The following is a 12,424-nucleotide window of genomic DNA, read 5'->3' as shown; positions in this document are numbered from 1 at the left end:
GGTGTGAGGTTCACTGAGACCCCCGATGTTGATCAGACTGCGGACAGCGAAGTAGTAACAACGCAGGTACTGTGGAGAGGGCGGGAGTTAAAGTGGAACACTCGAGACAGGTGTGCAGAATTGATTCCCTTTATGTCACTCTGTAATATATTCTACAATAAAGAACTCCATGAATACAAAGAGCAAACACAGTTAAACATCAAATGAGCTGTCTGCACATAGAGTGAGTCAGTGAATGATCAGCGTGGAGTCCAGGAAGCGCTCAGCTGAGGTAACGACAGACGCTCAACATGGAGGGAACCGTGAGCTCCACCCTCTCTCTCCTCGTGGCTTCAGGCTCGGGTTCAGAACCGTCCCATGTCCCTTCACTGTAAATGTGCTGGTGGTTTTATTTAGTAAACAGTCAAAAGCAGCAGCCTTAGCGTGTAAAGCATGCCACATGAATAAACACAGAAAGATGGAAGAATATAAAGGTTTGTCTACTTACGCGCTGCCCAGGCCGGAGTAGAACCCATTTAGTCTTCCCGATGCCCTGGTAGTCTGAGGCCACGTAGTACAAAGCAGGCGTTGATGTGGAGCATGAAGAGCAGATATCCGATGGTCCCGAATCACTCTGACAGAACGGGAAAGTTACTTCTGTCTGTTATTCTGTGTTCAAAACAAACACTGACGTGAAGTCGTTACCATGGTGACCTGAGAAATGCCCCTCTGAAGGGTCAAAGGTTGGTCGTCTTAGTGAAATTGGTTTCTTGTTATCATTCAAATTAATATCACAGTTCCAATGAATGCTGGACGAGATCGCTCCTCGCTAGCTCCGCCCCTTCACCCAATGAGCGGCTTTAAGTGACTTTGGTATATAGATTTGACCCTGTGGTTATCTGAAGGACCTTCAGGGGGAACCACAACAGAAACTGGAGCTACACACTGTGAAATGAACGTTTACATGTAAAGGTCATCACCACTGACTGACCTCCAGATGTACGCTTTGGCCATGATGCTCTCCAGACGGTCGCTGAACTCAAAGAAGGTGTCTGCCTGCAGAAGAAGCACCAATAAGTCAGCTGACTCTCCAACAGGAAGTCCACAGAGGACATGTAGCGCCTGAGGAATCTCACCTTGAGCAGCCGATTGGCTCTGAAGATGGATTTAAAGCCAAACTGTAGGTAGAGCAGGTCGAAGGGGACGAGCGACACCATGTCCCATCTGTGAGGACAGAGAGGAGACGTGATGATGTCAGTCTCTCTCTCTCTCTCTCTGTCACTCTCTCTCTCTGTCTCTCCCTCATCTCTCTCTCTCTCTCTCTCTGTCTCTCTCTCTCTCTGTCTCCTCTCTGTCTCTCTGTCTCTCTCACTCTCTCTCTCCTCTCTCTCTCTCTCTCATCTCGTCTCTCTTCCCTCTCTCTCTCTCTCTCTCTCTCTGTCGGTCTCTCTCATCTCTCTCCTCTGTCTCTCTCTCTCTTTCTCTCTCTCTCTCTCTCTCTCTCTCTCTTGTCTCTCTGTCTCTCTCTCTCTCTCTCTCTCTCTGTCTCTCTCTCTCTGTCTCTCTCTCTCTCTCTCTCTCTCTCTCTCTGTCTCTCTGTCTCTCACTCCTCTCTCTCTGTCACTCTCTCTCTCTCCCTCTGTCTCTCCTCTCTCTGTCTCTCTCTCTCTCTCTCTCTCTCTGTCTGTCACTCTCTCTCTCCCTCTCTCTCTCTCTCTCTCTCTCTCTCTTCTGTCACTCTCTCTCTCTCTGTCTCTCTCTCTCTCTCTCTGTCTGTCACTCTCTCTCTCCCCCCTCCTCTCCTCCTCTCTCTCTCTCTCTCTCTCTGTCTGTCACTCTCTCTCTGTTCTTCTCTGTCTCTCTCTCTCTCTCTCTGTCTCTCTCTCTCTCTGTCTCTCTGTCTGTCTGTCTCTCTCTCTCTCTCTCTCTCTGTCTCTCTCTCTGTCTCTCTCTCTCTCCTCTCTCTCTCTCTCTCTCTCTCTCTCTGTCTCTCTCTCTGTCTCTCTCTCTCTCTCTCTCTCTCTCTCTCTCTCTCTCTACATTTGGACACCTTAAAGCTACAGACCATGAATCTGTCGGAGTCTCTGTAGTTCTTCTTGGTCATCACTCGGTCTTTCTGAAGAAGAACATAAAACACTGAATCAGGAGGTTTCAGGATGTTTTCTGGAACATGAATCCTTTAGACTTACGATAATGTCTCCTCCTTTCACAAACTGTTTCCTGGCCTGGAACAAGATGGAGTCTATGAGGTAGATCAGGTCTGCAAGTAGATCCAGACTAAACCAGAGCGGGATGCTTGTTTCGGTGTGGTAGGGGAAGCAGAGGCGGGCCGTGATGAGCCAGGTGTTGTAGTTGAAGGCCAAAGTGACCATGCTGAGCCAGGCGATGTAGCGGCGGTCTGTGAATGGGTCGATGGTGGTCCCCAGCACCGAGTCCATCAGGTCCTCCACTGGCTTCAGGACCATGTCTATTGAGGACCAGGCGATTTCTGTGAACCAAATCTGCAGGCTCTTCTTCTCCTTCTCCTCCTCCATACGCTCTGCTTTCTTCTTCTCCTCCTCCTCCTTCTTCTTCTGCTCATCTTCCTTCTTCTTCTTCTCCTGATCCTCCTTCTTCTTCTTGTCAGCCTCCTCCTTCTTTATGCGGTCCTCCTCAGCCTGTCTCTTCCTCTCCTCCACCACCTTAGCGTAGTGGTCTTTACGGAGCAGAGGAGCTGAAGGGATCATAACAAGGCTGAGTGAGCTGTGGTAACAAGTTTACAGCTGACATTGTGTCAAAGCCTTGTGCTTCCTAGATACTGCATCCTCACACAGCTCAGCATGTGGTGGCCACTGTAGCTTCAGTGTTTAGCCAGCTCTGCATGTGGTGGCCACTGTAGCTTCAGTGTTTAGCCAGCTCTGCATGTGGTGGACACTGTAGCTTCAGTGTTTAGCCAGCTCTGCATGTGGTGGACACTGTAGCTTCAGTGTTTAGCCAGCTCTGCATGTGGTGGACACTGTAGCTTCAGTGTTTAGTCAGCTCAGCATGTGGTGGACACTGTAGCTTCAGTGTTTAGCCAGCTCTGCATGTGGTGGACACTGTAGCTTCAGTGTTTAGCCAGCTCTGCATGTGGTGGACACTGTAGCTTCAGTGTTTAGCCAGCTGCTGGAGCTTATTAGAAACATGCAGAGGCTTTTTAGCTCGGGTACAATCACTTCTATCTGAAGCAGTTCCATTGCCCGCTTCCATCGCTGCAACACCTGTTCACCTGATAACTGCTCTCATATCTGGCAAACCCAGGGGCGTCCAAAACGGCCTTCAAAGCCCCGCCTACCTTCTCTGATCCAATCAGATCCAGAGCATTCAGGAGCAGAATCTAAAGTTAGAAGGAGGACATACTGGCTGCTGCATTGTTGTCAGAGAAGCTTCAACACAGCAGGTTTCCTTCATGATCGCACAGGAAGAGAGCAGCTCTCTGATTGGCTGACTGATCACAGAGGAAGAGAGCAGCTCTCTGATTGGCTGATTGATCACAGAGGAAGAGAGCAGCTCTCTGATTGGCTGATTGTTCTGACTTTCACCTGGTCGTTTGTTGCCATGGATACGCTCGTGATACTGGTGGGAATAAGATCAATGGAAACATACATAATTAAAATACTTTAACTCCAAGGGGCTAGGAGAATTTTCTCAGGACCCCTCATACAGATCTGATCCAGGCGGGACAGGTGAGTCGTCCCCCTTCACATGGTGAACTTCATTCAGGACTGATTGTGTTTGCACTCACTGACAGGAGGGCTGATCTCTGGAGACGATGCGTATTTATCCACCACCTTCTCTTTACAGAGCTGCAGCCTCTCTCTCATCTTCACCATGATCGCCCTGAGCTGCTCATCTGAATACGGGTTGATGACGACGGGCGGAGGGGGAGGAGCATCCTGTCTGAAGGTAGAAACAGTGATGTTATTCACACAGATCCTTTTCATTATTAAACTCTGAAAGGCAAACTGTCGACCATCCTGGGACGTGAAGGCGACCCATGGTGGGTGTCAGGACCTCCATGTTGGTCACCAGGAACTGATGGAGGGGTTTCAAAGATCAGCTGAGTCTGATGAAGTGAACCATGGATGGATTTCTGTTTCCTGTTTACGTCTTCAGTTTCGTCTCCTCGTGGACAAAACTGTCCTCTCTGATGAATTTATTGAACCATGTGTGATCGAAAGCTGTCAATGGTCATCTTTGAGAGTCCCCGCATCATGTTCCTGGTACACGCCCTCCTGATCCTTTATCTGCTAAATGTGGCCCTTCAAGGCTAATGCTTGTTTTTAAATGTAGGCTGACTTTGTCCCCTTGTCTCAGACGCCTCTTTAAAGGTCCTGTTGGCAGTTAATGTTGTTTACTTGACTTTATACTAAAGTTATAATTTTATTTACATTTATATTCCTGTTCATACGGACACTCTTCTTCTGCTGTGTCTCTTGAGTTCGTCCTCGGAGGACGATGATCTTCTCTTAAATTCTTGAAATCATTTTCTTTTCTATTCCTGTAAAAAAAATCTGATGACTGGCTAACAAGCCAATCAATTTCATGCTAATGGTATAGACTTAGACTGAACTTTATTGATCCTTTTGGGATGACTCCCTCAAGGAACTTTAGGTTCCAGCAGCATATTCAATAAAAATAAAAATAAAAATGTAGCAGGTAACAAAAAGTAACAATATAAAGAATAATATAGCATAAATAATAGGACACTCCTCCGTTGGAAAAAAATATACAAAAAATATGCATGGAAGAAGCAGAAAAAAAAAAAAATATATATATATATATATATACAAAAAAAGGCAATGATTATTATTGCGATTATTGCACTTGGTTGAGGTGGTATGTCCCGAGTGATTGCTTTTCTCCTGTTTGAGCAGGAAGTACTTCAGCACGCGTCAGTTAAAGGCCCTCTCGTGGTCGTTCAGTGGTCATTTTTGTGTTGAACAAACTGAACATTTCAGTATGGATACTAACTTCCTGGTTTTGTGCTGTATGGATCGGAGGTCCCTGCTCAGCACCAGGGGGAGAAGCTGCCCTCTGGTGGCAGAGTCTTGGTACTAGCATTAAGTACAGTATACATTAAATACTGACTCAGCTGATGAAGGCCCGAGCTAAAACTGAAGACGATCTTTAAACTACAAATGTGTCTGAAGCTTTCTGACCTCGTTCCACTTTTATACTTATAAAACCAGAAGAAGAAGAAAGCTCTCAGTTTGAACTTTTGATGTGACGTCTTTGTGCTTTTAAATTCAATACGGTGTTGACGTGTTTGATTAATCTTCCCATGCTGTTTACATTTCACACCAATACTTGAGGAATAGGATTCACCATATTCACCGCTGAAAACGTGAATAATGAAGTAATGTGTGTAATGAGTGAAGACAGCAAGCTGTCGCTGTCACTACAGGCAGGTTCTTTATTCCTCGCACTAACAGGCAGCCCGTCTCCTCTGTTATAAAAGTAACCTGCTGTGTTTACACCTGTCAGGGTCAACGTGTCGCCTCCTCCTCCGCTGCTCCACAATCAGCTGCAGTGAGCCGCTTTAAGCCACAAAGCTGCAGAGCTTTTAATCCACTTTGAGTCCGTCCCTGTGTTAATATGCATGTTACAGCAGAGGATCAACATCCCTCACACTGTGTTCATCTCCCAGGGTTCTGCTGATTAATGAGTCTCTGCAGGCTGATTAATGTGAGCCCGCCGTGTGCTGTCACACCGTTCGAGATGCTGCACAGATAAATACATAATACCCACTCTCTTTAATTATTCCTGTCCACTTCAACTTTAAACGTTTGAGAACAAATCAGGAGGAAAGAACTGTTTGTGATGATGATGGTGTTCTTACCCATCAGCTCCTGGTTCACCAGGGTTAGCTGGAGCCGCTGCAGGGGCGGCTGCTGGGGTGGCTGCTGGAGCCGCTGCAGGGGTGGCTGCTGGAGCCGCTGCAGGGGTGGCTGCAGGGGCGGCTGCAGGGGTGGCTGCAGGGGCGGCTGCAGGGGCGGCTGCTGGGGCGGCTGCTGGGGCGGCTGCAGGGGCGGCTGCTGGGGCGGGATGGGGAGTTTCAGCAGGAGCTTGGGTTGGAGTTGACTCTATGAGAGGGAACAATACAAAATGTAAAGTAATCTCTTACAAAAACGTTATTGTTGTGTCAGCTGACATGCACACATTCAAAGACACACAAACAGAAGATAAATCTGGAAACTTTAAACATCATCAGATCAGAAAGAAATGTAGAAATAATCAAATAAAAACTTGTATCTCGGTTGTTCCCTCTGTGCACAGGCCAGCCTGCAGTGTTGTCATGACTCATCCGTGTGATGAAGGATCGGACTTATAACCACAAGCAGTCATGATGTGTTCAGGTCCAACATGGCAGCTTGTGTAAGTGTCATCAAAGTGTTATCAGCATCGTTCCTGAAGATGTTTCTGCAGTTATCCAACGTGACGTTAGGGAAGCATGTCTCTGACGTATGGGACCTTAAAGGACAGGACGTACCCTGAGGTCTGCCTTCTTTCTTGTCCTCATTCTCATTGGCTGGTTTCTCCTCCTGCAACACATTTTAAACACACAATGAGACTCGTCATTAGTCAAACAGTCATCAGAGAGATTTTAACTGCTTTAAAGAAGTGAAGTACTTTTTGACTAATGACTCCCTCGCTCTTTTAATCAGCATCTGTGTGTGAGATGAACAGATACTAAAGAGCCCGCTGAGGAATGAGAGATTTCAGAGATCTGTGTCATAAAATCCTTCAGTTGGTTATTGGCTGGAGTACAGAGACAGTGATCTCAGAGGGAACAAATCCAACACAACTCTCTTCATGCAATGTTTAGTTTTTGTTGTCACACTTTTTAAAGTCTTGGCTGCTGCTGCACCAAACAAACAGTGAGACTGAATATCCTCTGAGACGTTCTTAGAGAGAAACTTAAAGACCAGTAAGACTAAAATGAAAGAATCTCTTATTGTTAGTCTCACAGATAAATGATTTATAGAACCGCTTCCATAATTTTCATAATGAAACAAATGTTGGAACCTCCCACCCGAACCTGTTTGTACCTGGTACCCTGACGGTTCACCTTAGTTAGCAGCTCCATACCAGATATGATCAATATATTTTTAGCGGCAGGTTATGTACCCCAGTCATTTAAAGTAGCTGTAATTAAACCGCTCCTTAAAAAGCCTACTCTTGATTCAGGAACTCTAGCTAACTATAGACCTATATCTAACCTTCCTTTTATCTCTAAGGTCTTAGAGAGAGTGGTAGCTAACCAGTAATGATCTGATTCTCTACATGAGCGTCCTCAGGTAACTTTATGAGGAAACACTCCGTACATGTTCATGGCTGTGCAGACGATACTCAGCTATACGTATCAGTGAAGCCTGCCTGTACAGGACATCAGGACCTGGATGCTTGGAGCTCAAACACTCATCATCAGGCTTTTGCATGTCACACCTTTCACACACTGGATGCTAGCATCCTCCATCAGAAGCAACTACTCCATTCATACATCGTCAGTGAAGCAGCCGGAGCTATGCAGGGTTAAATGTCTTGCTCAAGGACACATCGGACATGTTGCTCAGCTTGGGATCAAACCCTCAACCTTCCAGTCGACTCTACCACTAAGCCACAGCCAACCCAGAAACGTTTTGCTGCTTAACTCAGACAAAACTGAAGTTATCGTGCTTGGAGCTAATAACCTCAGAGAGACTTCCTTTAATGATACACCTGCCATTAATGGCATCAGCGTGGCCTCTCGTACCACAGACAGGAATCTAGAATGGCCCCCCAGGGACATAATAACCTTTTTTTAATTAAATTGAATAGGAGTTATATTACTCCTTTAGCATTTCAAGAACAGCTTATTTTCACCTTGGTAATATCTCTAAGATCAGACAGATCCTGTCACAACATGATGCTGAAAAATTAGTTCATGCATTTGTTACCTCCAGGTTGGATTACTGTAATTCTATTTTAGCAGGGTGCTATGGTAAATCTCTAAAGACCCTCCAACTCGTCCAAAACGCTGCAGCTCGTGTTCTTACTAGAACGAGGAAAAGGGACCACATGACTCCTGTATTGGCTTCTCTCCATCGGCTCCCTATAAAATCTAGAATAGAATTTAAAATCCTTCTGCTCACCTACAAAGCTCTAAACGGTCAGGCACCATCCTATCTCTCTAAATGTACTACAGGAGGTAGAGTCTGCAGTTATCAGACCTGCTGGTACCTCCAGTCTCTAAACTACAGGTGGTAGAGTCTGCAGTTATCAGACCTGCTGGTACCTACAGTCTCTAAACTACAGGAGGTAGAGTCTGCAGTTATCAGACCTGCTGGTACCTCCAGTCTCTAAATGGACTACAGGAGGTAGAGTCTGCAGTTATCAGACCTGCTGGTACCTACAGTCTCTAAACTACAGGAGGTAGAGTCTGCAGTTATCAGACCTGCTGGTACCTACAGTCTCTAAACTACAGGAGGTAGAGTCTGCAGTTATCAGACCTGCTGGTACCTACAGTCTCTAAACTACAGGAGGTAGAGTCTGCAGTTATCAGACCTGCTGGTACCTATAGTCTCTAAACTACAGGAGGTAGAGTCTGCAGTTATCAGACCTGCTGGTACCTACAGTCTCTAAACTACAGGAGGTAGAGTCTGCAGTTATCAGACCTGCTGGTACCTACAGTCTCTAAACTACAGGAGGTAGAGTCTGCAGTTATCAGACCTGCTGGTACCTACAGTCTCTAAACTACAGGAGGTAGAGTCTGCAGTTATCAGACCTGCTGGTACCTACAGTCTCTAAACTACAGGAGGTAGAGTCTGCAGTTATCAGACCTGCTGGTACCTACAGTCTCTAAACTACAGGAGGTAGAGTCTGCAGTTATCAGACCTGCTGGTACCTCCAGTCTCTAAATGGACTACAGGAGGTAGAGTCTGCAGTTATCAGACCTGTTGGTACCTACAGTCTCTAAATGGACTACAGGAGGTAGAGTCTGCAGTTATCAGACCTGCTGATACCTACAGTCTCTAAATGGACTACAGGAGGTAGAGTCTGCAGCTGCAGCATAAACTCCCATCCAGTCTCAGCAGATGTCTGCTGTGTTCGATGCTATACAAACTCATTCATGAATTTGTTAAATTAACACATTGTTTTCTACAGACTATCAAGTCCTACCTTGGCTGGAGTTGGATCTGAATCTGGTGCTGCAGTCTGTGTTTGAGCCGGGTTAGGTGTGGCTCTGGTGGTCCTTGAAGTTTGGGGTACCGGCGGGCCCCTGAGGAGCCCCTTTAATTTACCAAACATGTCGAAAAGCTCACAGATGCATCTGCAGGTCGCTGTGTAGAAACTGAAGTGACTCTTGAGGGGCTGACGGGTCTCTGTGGTCAGCACTAATACTCTTTATGGAGAAAAGCCCCCCCCCCCCATCAGCAGTGACATGTAAGCCCATCACTATCTAATATAAGACCCCAAGAGGCTTACAGGTCAGCACTAAAGCGGGCTGAGACGCTGAGGACAGAATACATGTGCAGAACATCCAGACTGGTTCCGCTGTTGCACTTTGAACCAACAATTTGCTGGAAGCATTTTGAAATACGACAAAGATACCAACAAATATATATTTGGGTAATGATTTTGTCTCTGTTGTTGTCTACAGGTTCACACACTGATGCCATCTTCATCCTGCTTCCATTCAGCTCTTGTCTTACTGAGACTCTCACTCGTCATGCCAGGAACCATCAAAATGTCACAGTGATGCAGACGGCCTGACTCAGCCGTGAGCTTCCTGTAATCTGTCTCTGAGTGAAATGGAGAATTTAAGACCTCCCATGTTGAAGAATGGCGCCAATGCAGAACAGAAAAAACTGCAGTTCCTCCAGTGTCCACTAGAGTCTGTCTCCTGCAGTGAGTCAGTCTCCATAGAGCTCTATGTTAAAATGTCCAACTTTACAGCTGCAGTTCCTCCAGTGTCCACTAGAGTCTGTCTCCTGCAGTGAGTCAGTCTCCATAGAGCTCTATGTTAAAATGTCCAACTTTACAGCTGCAGTTCCTCCAGTGTCCACTAGAGTCTGTCTCCAGCAGTGAGTCAGTCTCCATAGAGCTCTATGTTAAAATGTCCAGCTGCAGTTCCTCCAGTGTCCACTAGAGTCTGTCTCCTGCAGTGAGTCAGTCTCCATAGAGCTCTATGTTAAAATGTCCAACTTTACAGCTGCAGTTCCTCCAGTGTCCACTAGAGTCTGTCTCCTGCAGTGAGTCAGTCTCCATAGAGCTCTATGTTAAAATGTCCAACTTTACAGCTGCAGTTCCTCCAGTGTCCACTAGAGTCTGTCTCCTGCAGTGAGTCAGTCTCCATAGAGCTCTATGTTAAAATGTCCAACTTTACAGCTGCAGTTCCTCCAGTGTCCACTAGAGTCTGTCTCCTGCAGTGAGTCAGTCTCCATAGAGCTCTATGTTAAAATGTCCAACTTTACAGCTGCAGTTCCTCCAGTGTCCACTAGAGTCTGTCTCCTGCAGTGAGTCAGTCTCCATAGAGCTCTATGTTAAAATGTCCAACTTTACAGCTGCAGTTCCTCCAGTGTCCACTAGAGTCTGTCTCCTGCAGTGAGTCAGTCTCCATAGAGCTCTATGTTAAAATGTCCAACTTTACAGCTGCAGTTCCTCCAGTGTCCACTAGAGTCTGTCTCCTGCAGTGAGTCAGTCTCCATAGAGCTCTATGTTAAAATGTCCAACTTTACAGCTGCAGTTCCTCCAGTGTCCACTAGAGTCTGTCTCCTGCAGTGAGTCAGTCTCCATAGAGCTCTATGTTAAAATGTCCAACTTTACAGCTGCAGTTCCTCCAGTGTCCACTAGAGTCTGTCTCCTGCAGTGAGTCAGTCTCCATAGAGCTCTATGTTAAAATGTCCAACTTTACAGCTGCAGTTCCTCCAGTGTCCACTAGAGTCTGTCTCCTGCAGTGAGTCAGTCTCCATAGAGCTCTATGTTAAAATGTCCAACTTTACAGCTGCAGTTCCTCCAGTGTCCACTAGAGTCTGTCTCCTGCAGTGAGTCAGTCTCCATAGAGCTCTATGTTAAAATGTCCAACTTTACAGCTGCAGTTCCTCCAGTGTCCACTAGAGTCTGTTTCCTGCAGTGTATGTAAAAAAAGCCAAACATGTTTACAGTCCTTTTTTCTAACACTGGCCACATTACGGGGAAACTATGTTGTTGGCGGGGACTTTAATTGCACATTAGAACCAAGAGTGGACCGTTCCACAGGCTTTGATACCACCAAGAACCAAACAAGAAAAGTGATGAAACAATATATGGCCGACCTGAACCTGGCTGAGATATGGAGAGAACAGAATCCTACTAAGAAAGAAAACTCTTGTCATTCAATTGCACTCAGATCCTGCTCCCGAATTGATTATTTTCTTATATCCCAAGAACTTGTATCAAAGATCACAGATTGTTGGTATGACAGCGTAGTGATCAGCGATCATGCTCCTATTTCACTACACATGCACATAGATCATGATGGCCTACCTATTGAGTTTTATAAACAGTTTAAAGAAAAGTTAGTTACCCCCCTTTTAAATATGTTTAATGAATCATTTCATAATAACATTCTGCCAGTTGCGATTGGCATTTACTACACTGATACTAAAACCGGCCTGTCACAGAGTGCTGCTCTGTTAGACCTCTAAGTTTGATGGGATAATAAAATACAAACTGTTAGCCAAGAGATTAGAACAATACATCCCACACTTAGTGCATCATGATCACAATGGTTTTGTATTAATACACCATAAAAAGCCCCTTCATCAATGCTAAAGATGGTTTTAAATATCTTGGAATCAAAATCACACCCTTCATTGGATCAATTGTCCCCTCAAACTGTGACCCTTTAATTGAACATGTTAAAGAAACACTCGATCGCTGGATGATTATGCCTGTATCCAGGGGCGGATCTACCGGGGTGGCAGCTACCACCCTAAAAGAGAGGCTTGCCACCCCAGTAGGCAGCAACGCGAAAAAAAAAAAAAAAGTTACGGCCAATTTCCCGATTTACGAGCATGAATGTCCAACGTCCGACTGCCGCGAATGCAGCACAAGTTAACGTCAGAGCAGCAGCAGCCAATCACAGAGACTGATTTGTTTTTGATAAAGCGAGGGATCCACTGAGCAAGGAGTCCTGAGGAAAGAAGACACGGAGGAAAGAGATAAAAACGGATTAACAATCTATCAAGAAATGAAATTACAATTAAAAAAGTGCAAGTATCGTTGCAATGCTGATTTTAAGATGATAAAAATGTTGAAGAAAGTTATTTGGCTAACTATACATGTAATGTTAGCTAGCTCTGACGTTAGTTTTGTGTAAAGTAGGCTACTCAAGCTAATATTGATTCAACTTCTGTCAAGGAAAACATAGTTCAGTTGCTTTGAATTTTTTCTTAAAGTTTTT

The 12,424-nt window shown here is 45.5% G+C and overlaps 1 protein-coding gene across 1 annotated transcript in view; it reads right to left on the bottom strand.

Moving 5' to 3' along the window:
• The window catches only part of cngb3.1 (cyclic nucleotide gated channel subunit beta 3, tandem duplicate 1), a gene marked incomplete at its 5' end in the record, with an annotated part of 26,029 nt that extends 16,741 nt beyond the window's left edge, over positions 1 to 9,288 (bottom strand). Inside the window, 9 exons of the mRNA XM_079361566.1 lie at positions 15 to 69; positions 488 to 613; positions 967 to 1,035; positions 2,045 to 2,095; positions 2,169 to 2,692; positions 3,743 to 3,897; positions 5,840 to 6,083; positions 6,491 to 6,542; positions 9,160 to 9,288. Of these exons, the coding sequence (XP_079217692.1) occupies positions 15 to 69; positions 488 to 613; positions 967 to 1,035; positions 2,045 to 2,095; positions 2,169 to 2,692; positions 3,743 to 3,897; positions 5,840 to 6,083; positions 6,491 to 6,542; positions 9,160 to 9,288 (1,405 nt within the window). The remainder of the gene's footprint in view (positions 1 to 14; positions 70 to 487; positions 614 to 966; positions 1,036 to 2,044; positions 2,096 to 2,168; positions 2,693 to 3,742; positions 3,898 to 5,839; positions 6,084 to 6,490; positions 6,543 to 9,159) is intronic.
• Positions 9,289 to 12,424: the final 3,136 nt, after the last annotated feature.

This window comes from Symphodus melops, assembly GCF_947650265.1.
Source record: "Symphodus melops genome assembly, chromosome: 14".
Classification (NCBI taxonomy): domain Eukaryota; kingdom Metazoa; phylum Chordata; class Actinopteri; order Labriformes; family Labridae; genus Symphodus; species Symphodus melops.
The sequence above is the reverse complement of the archived record's forward strand: the minus strand, read 5'-3'. Positions and strand labels throughout refer to the sequence as shown.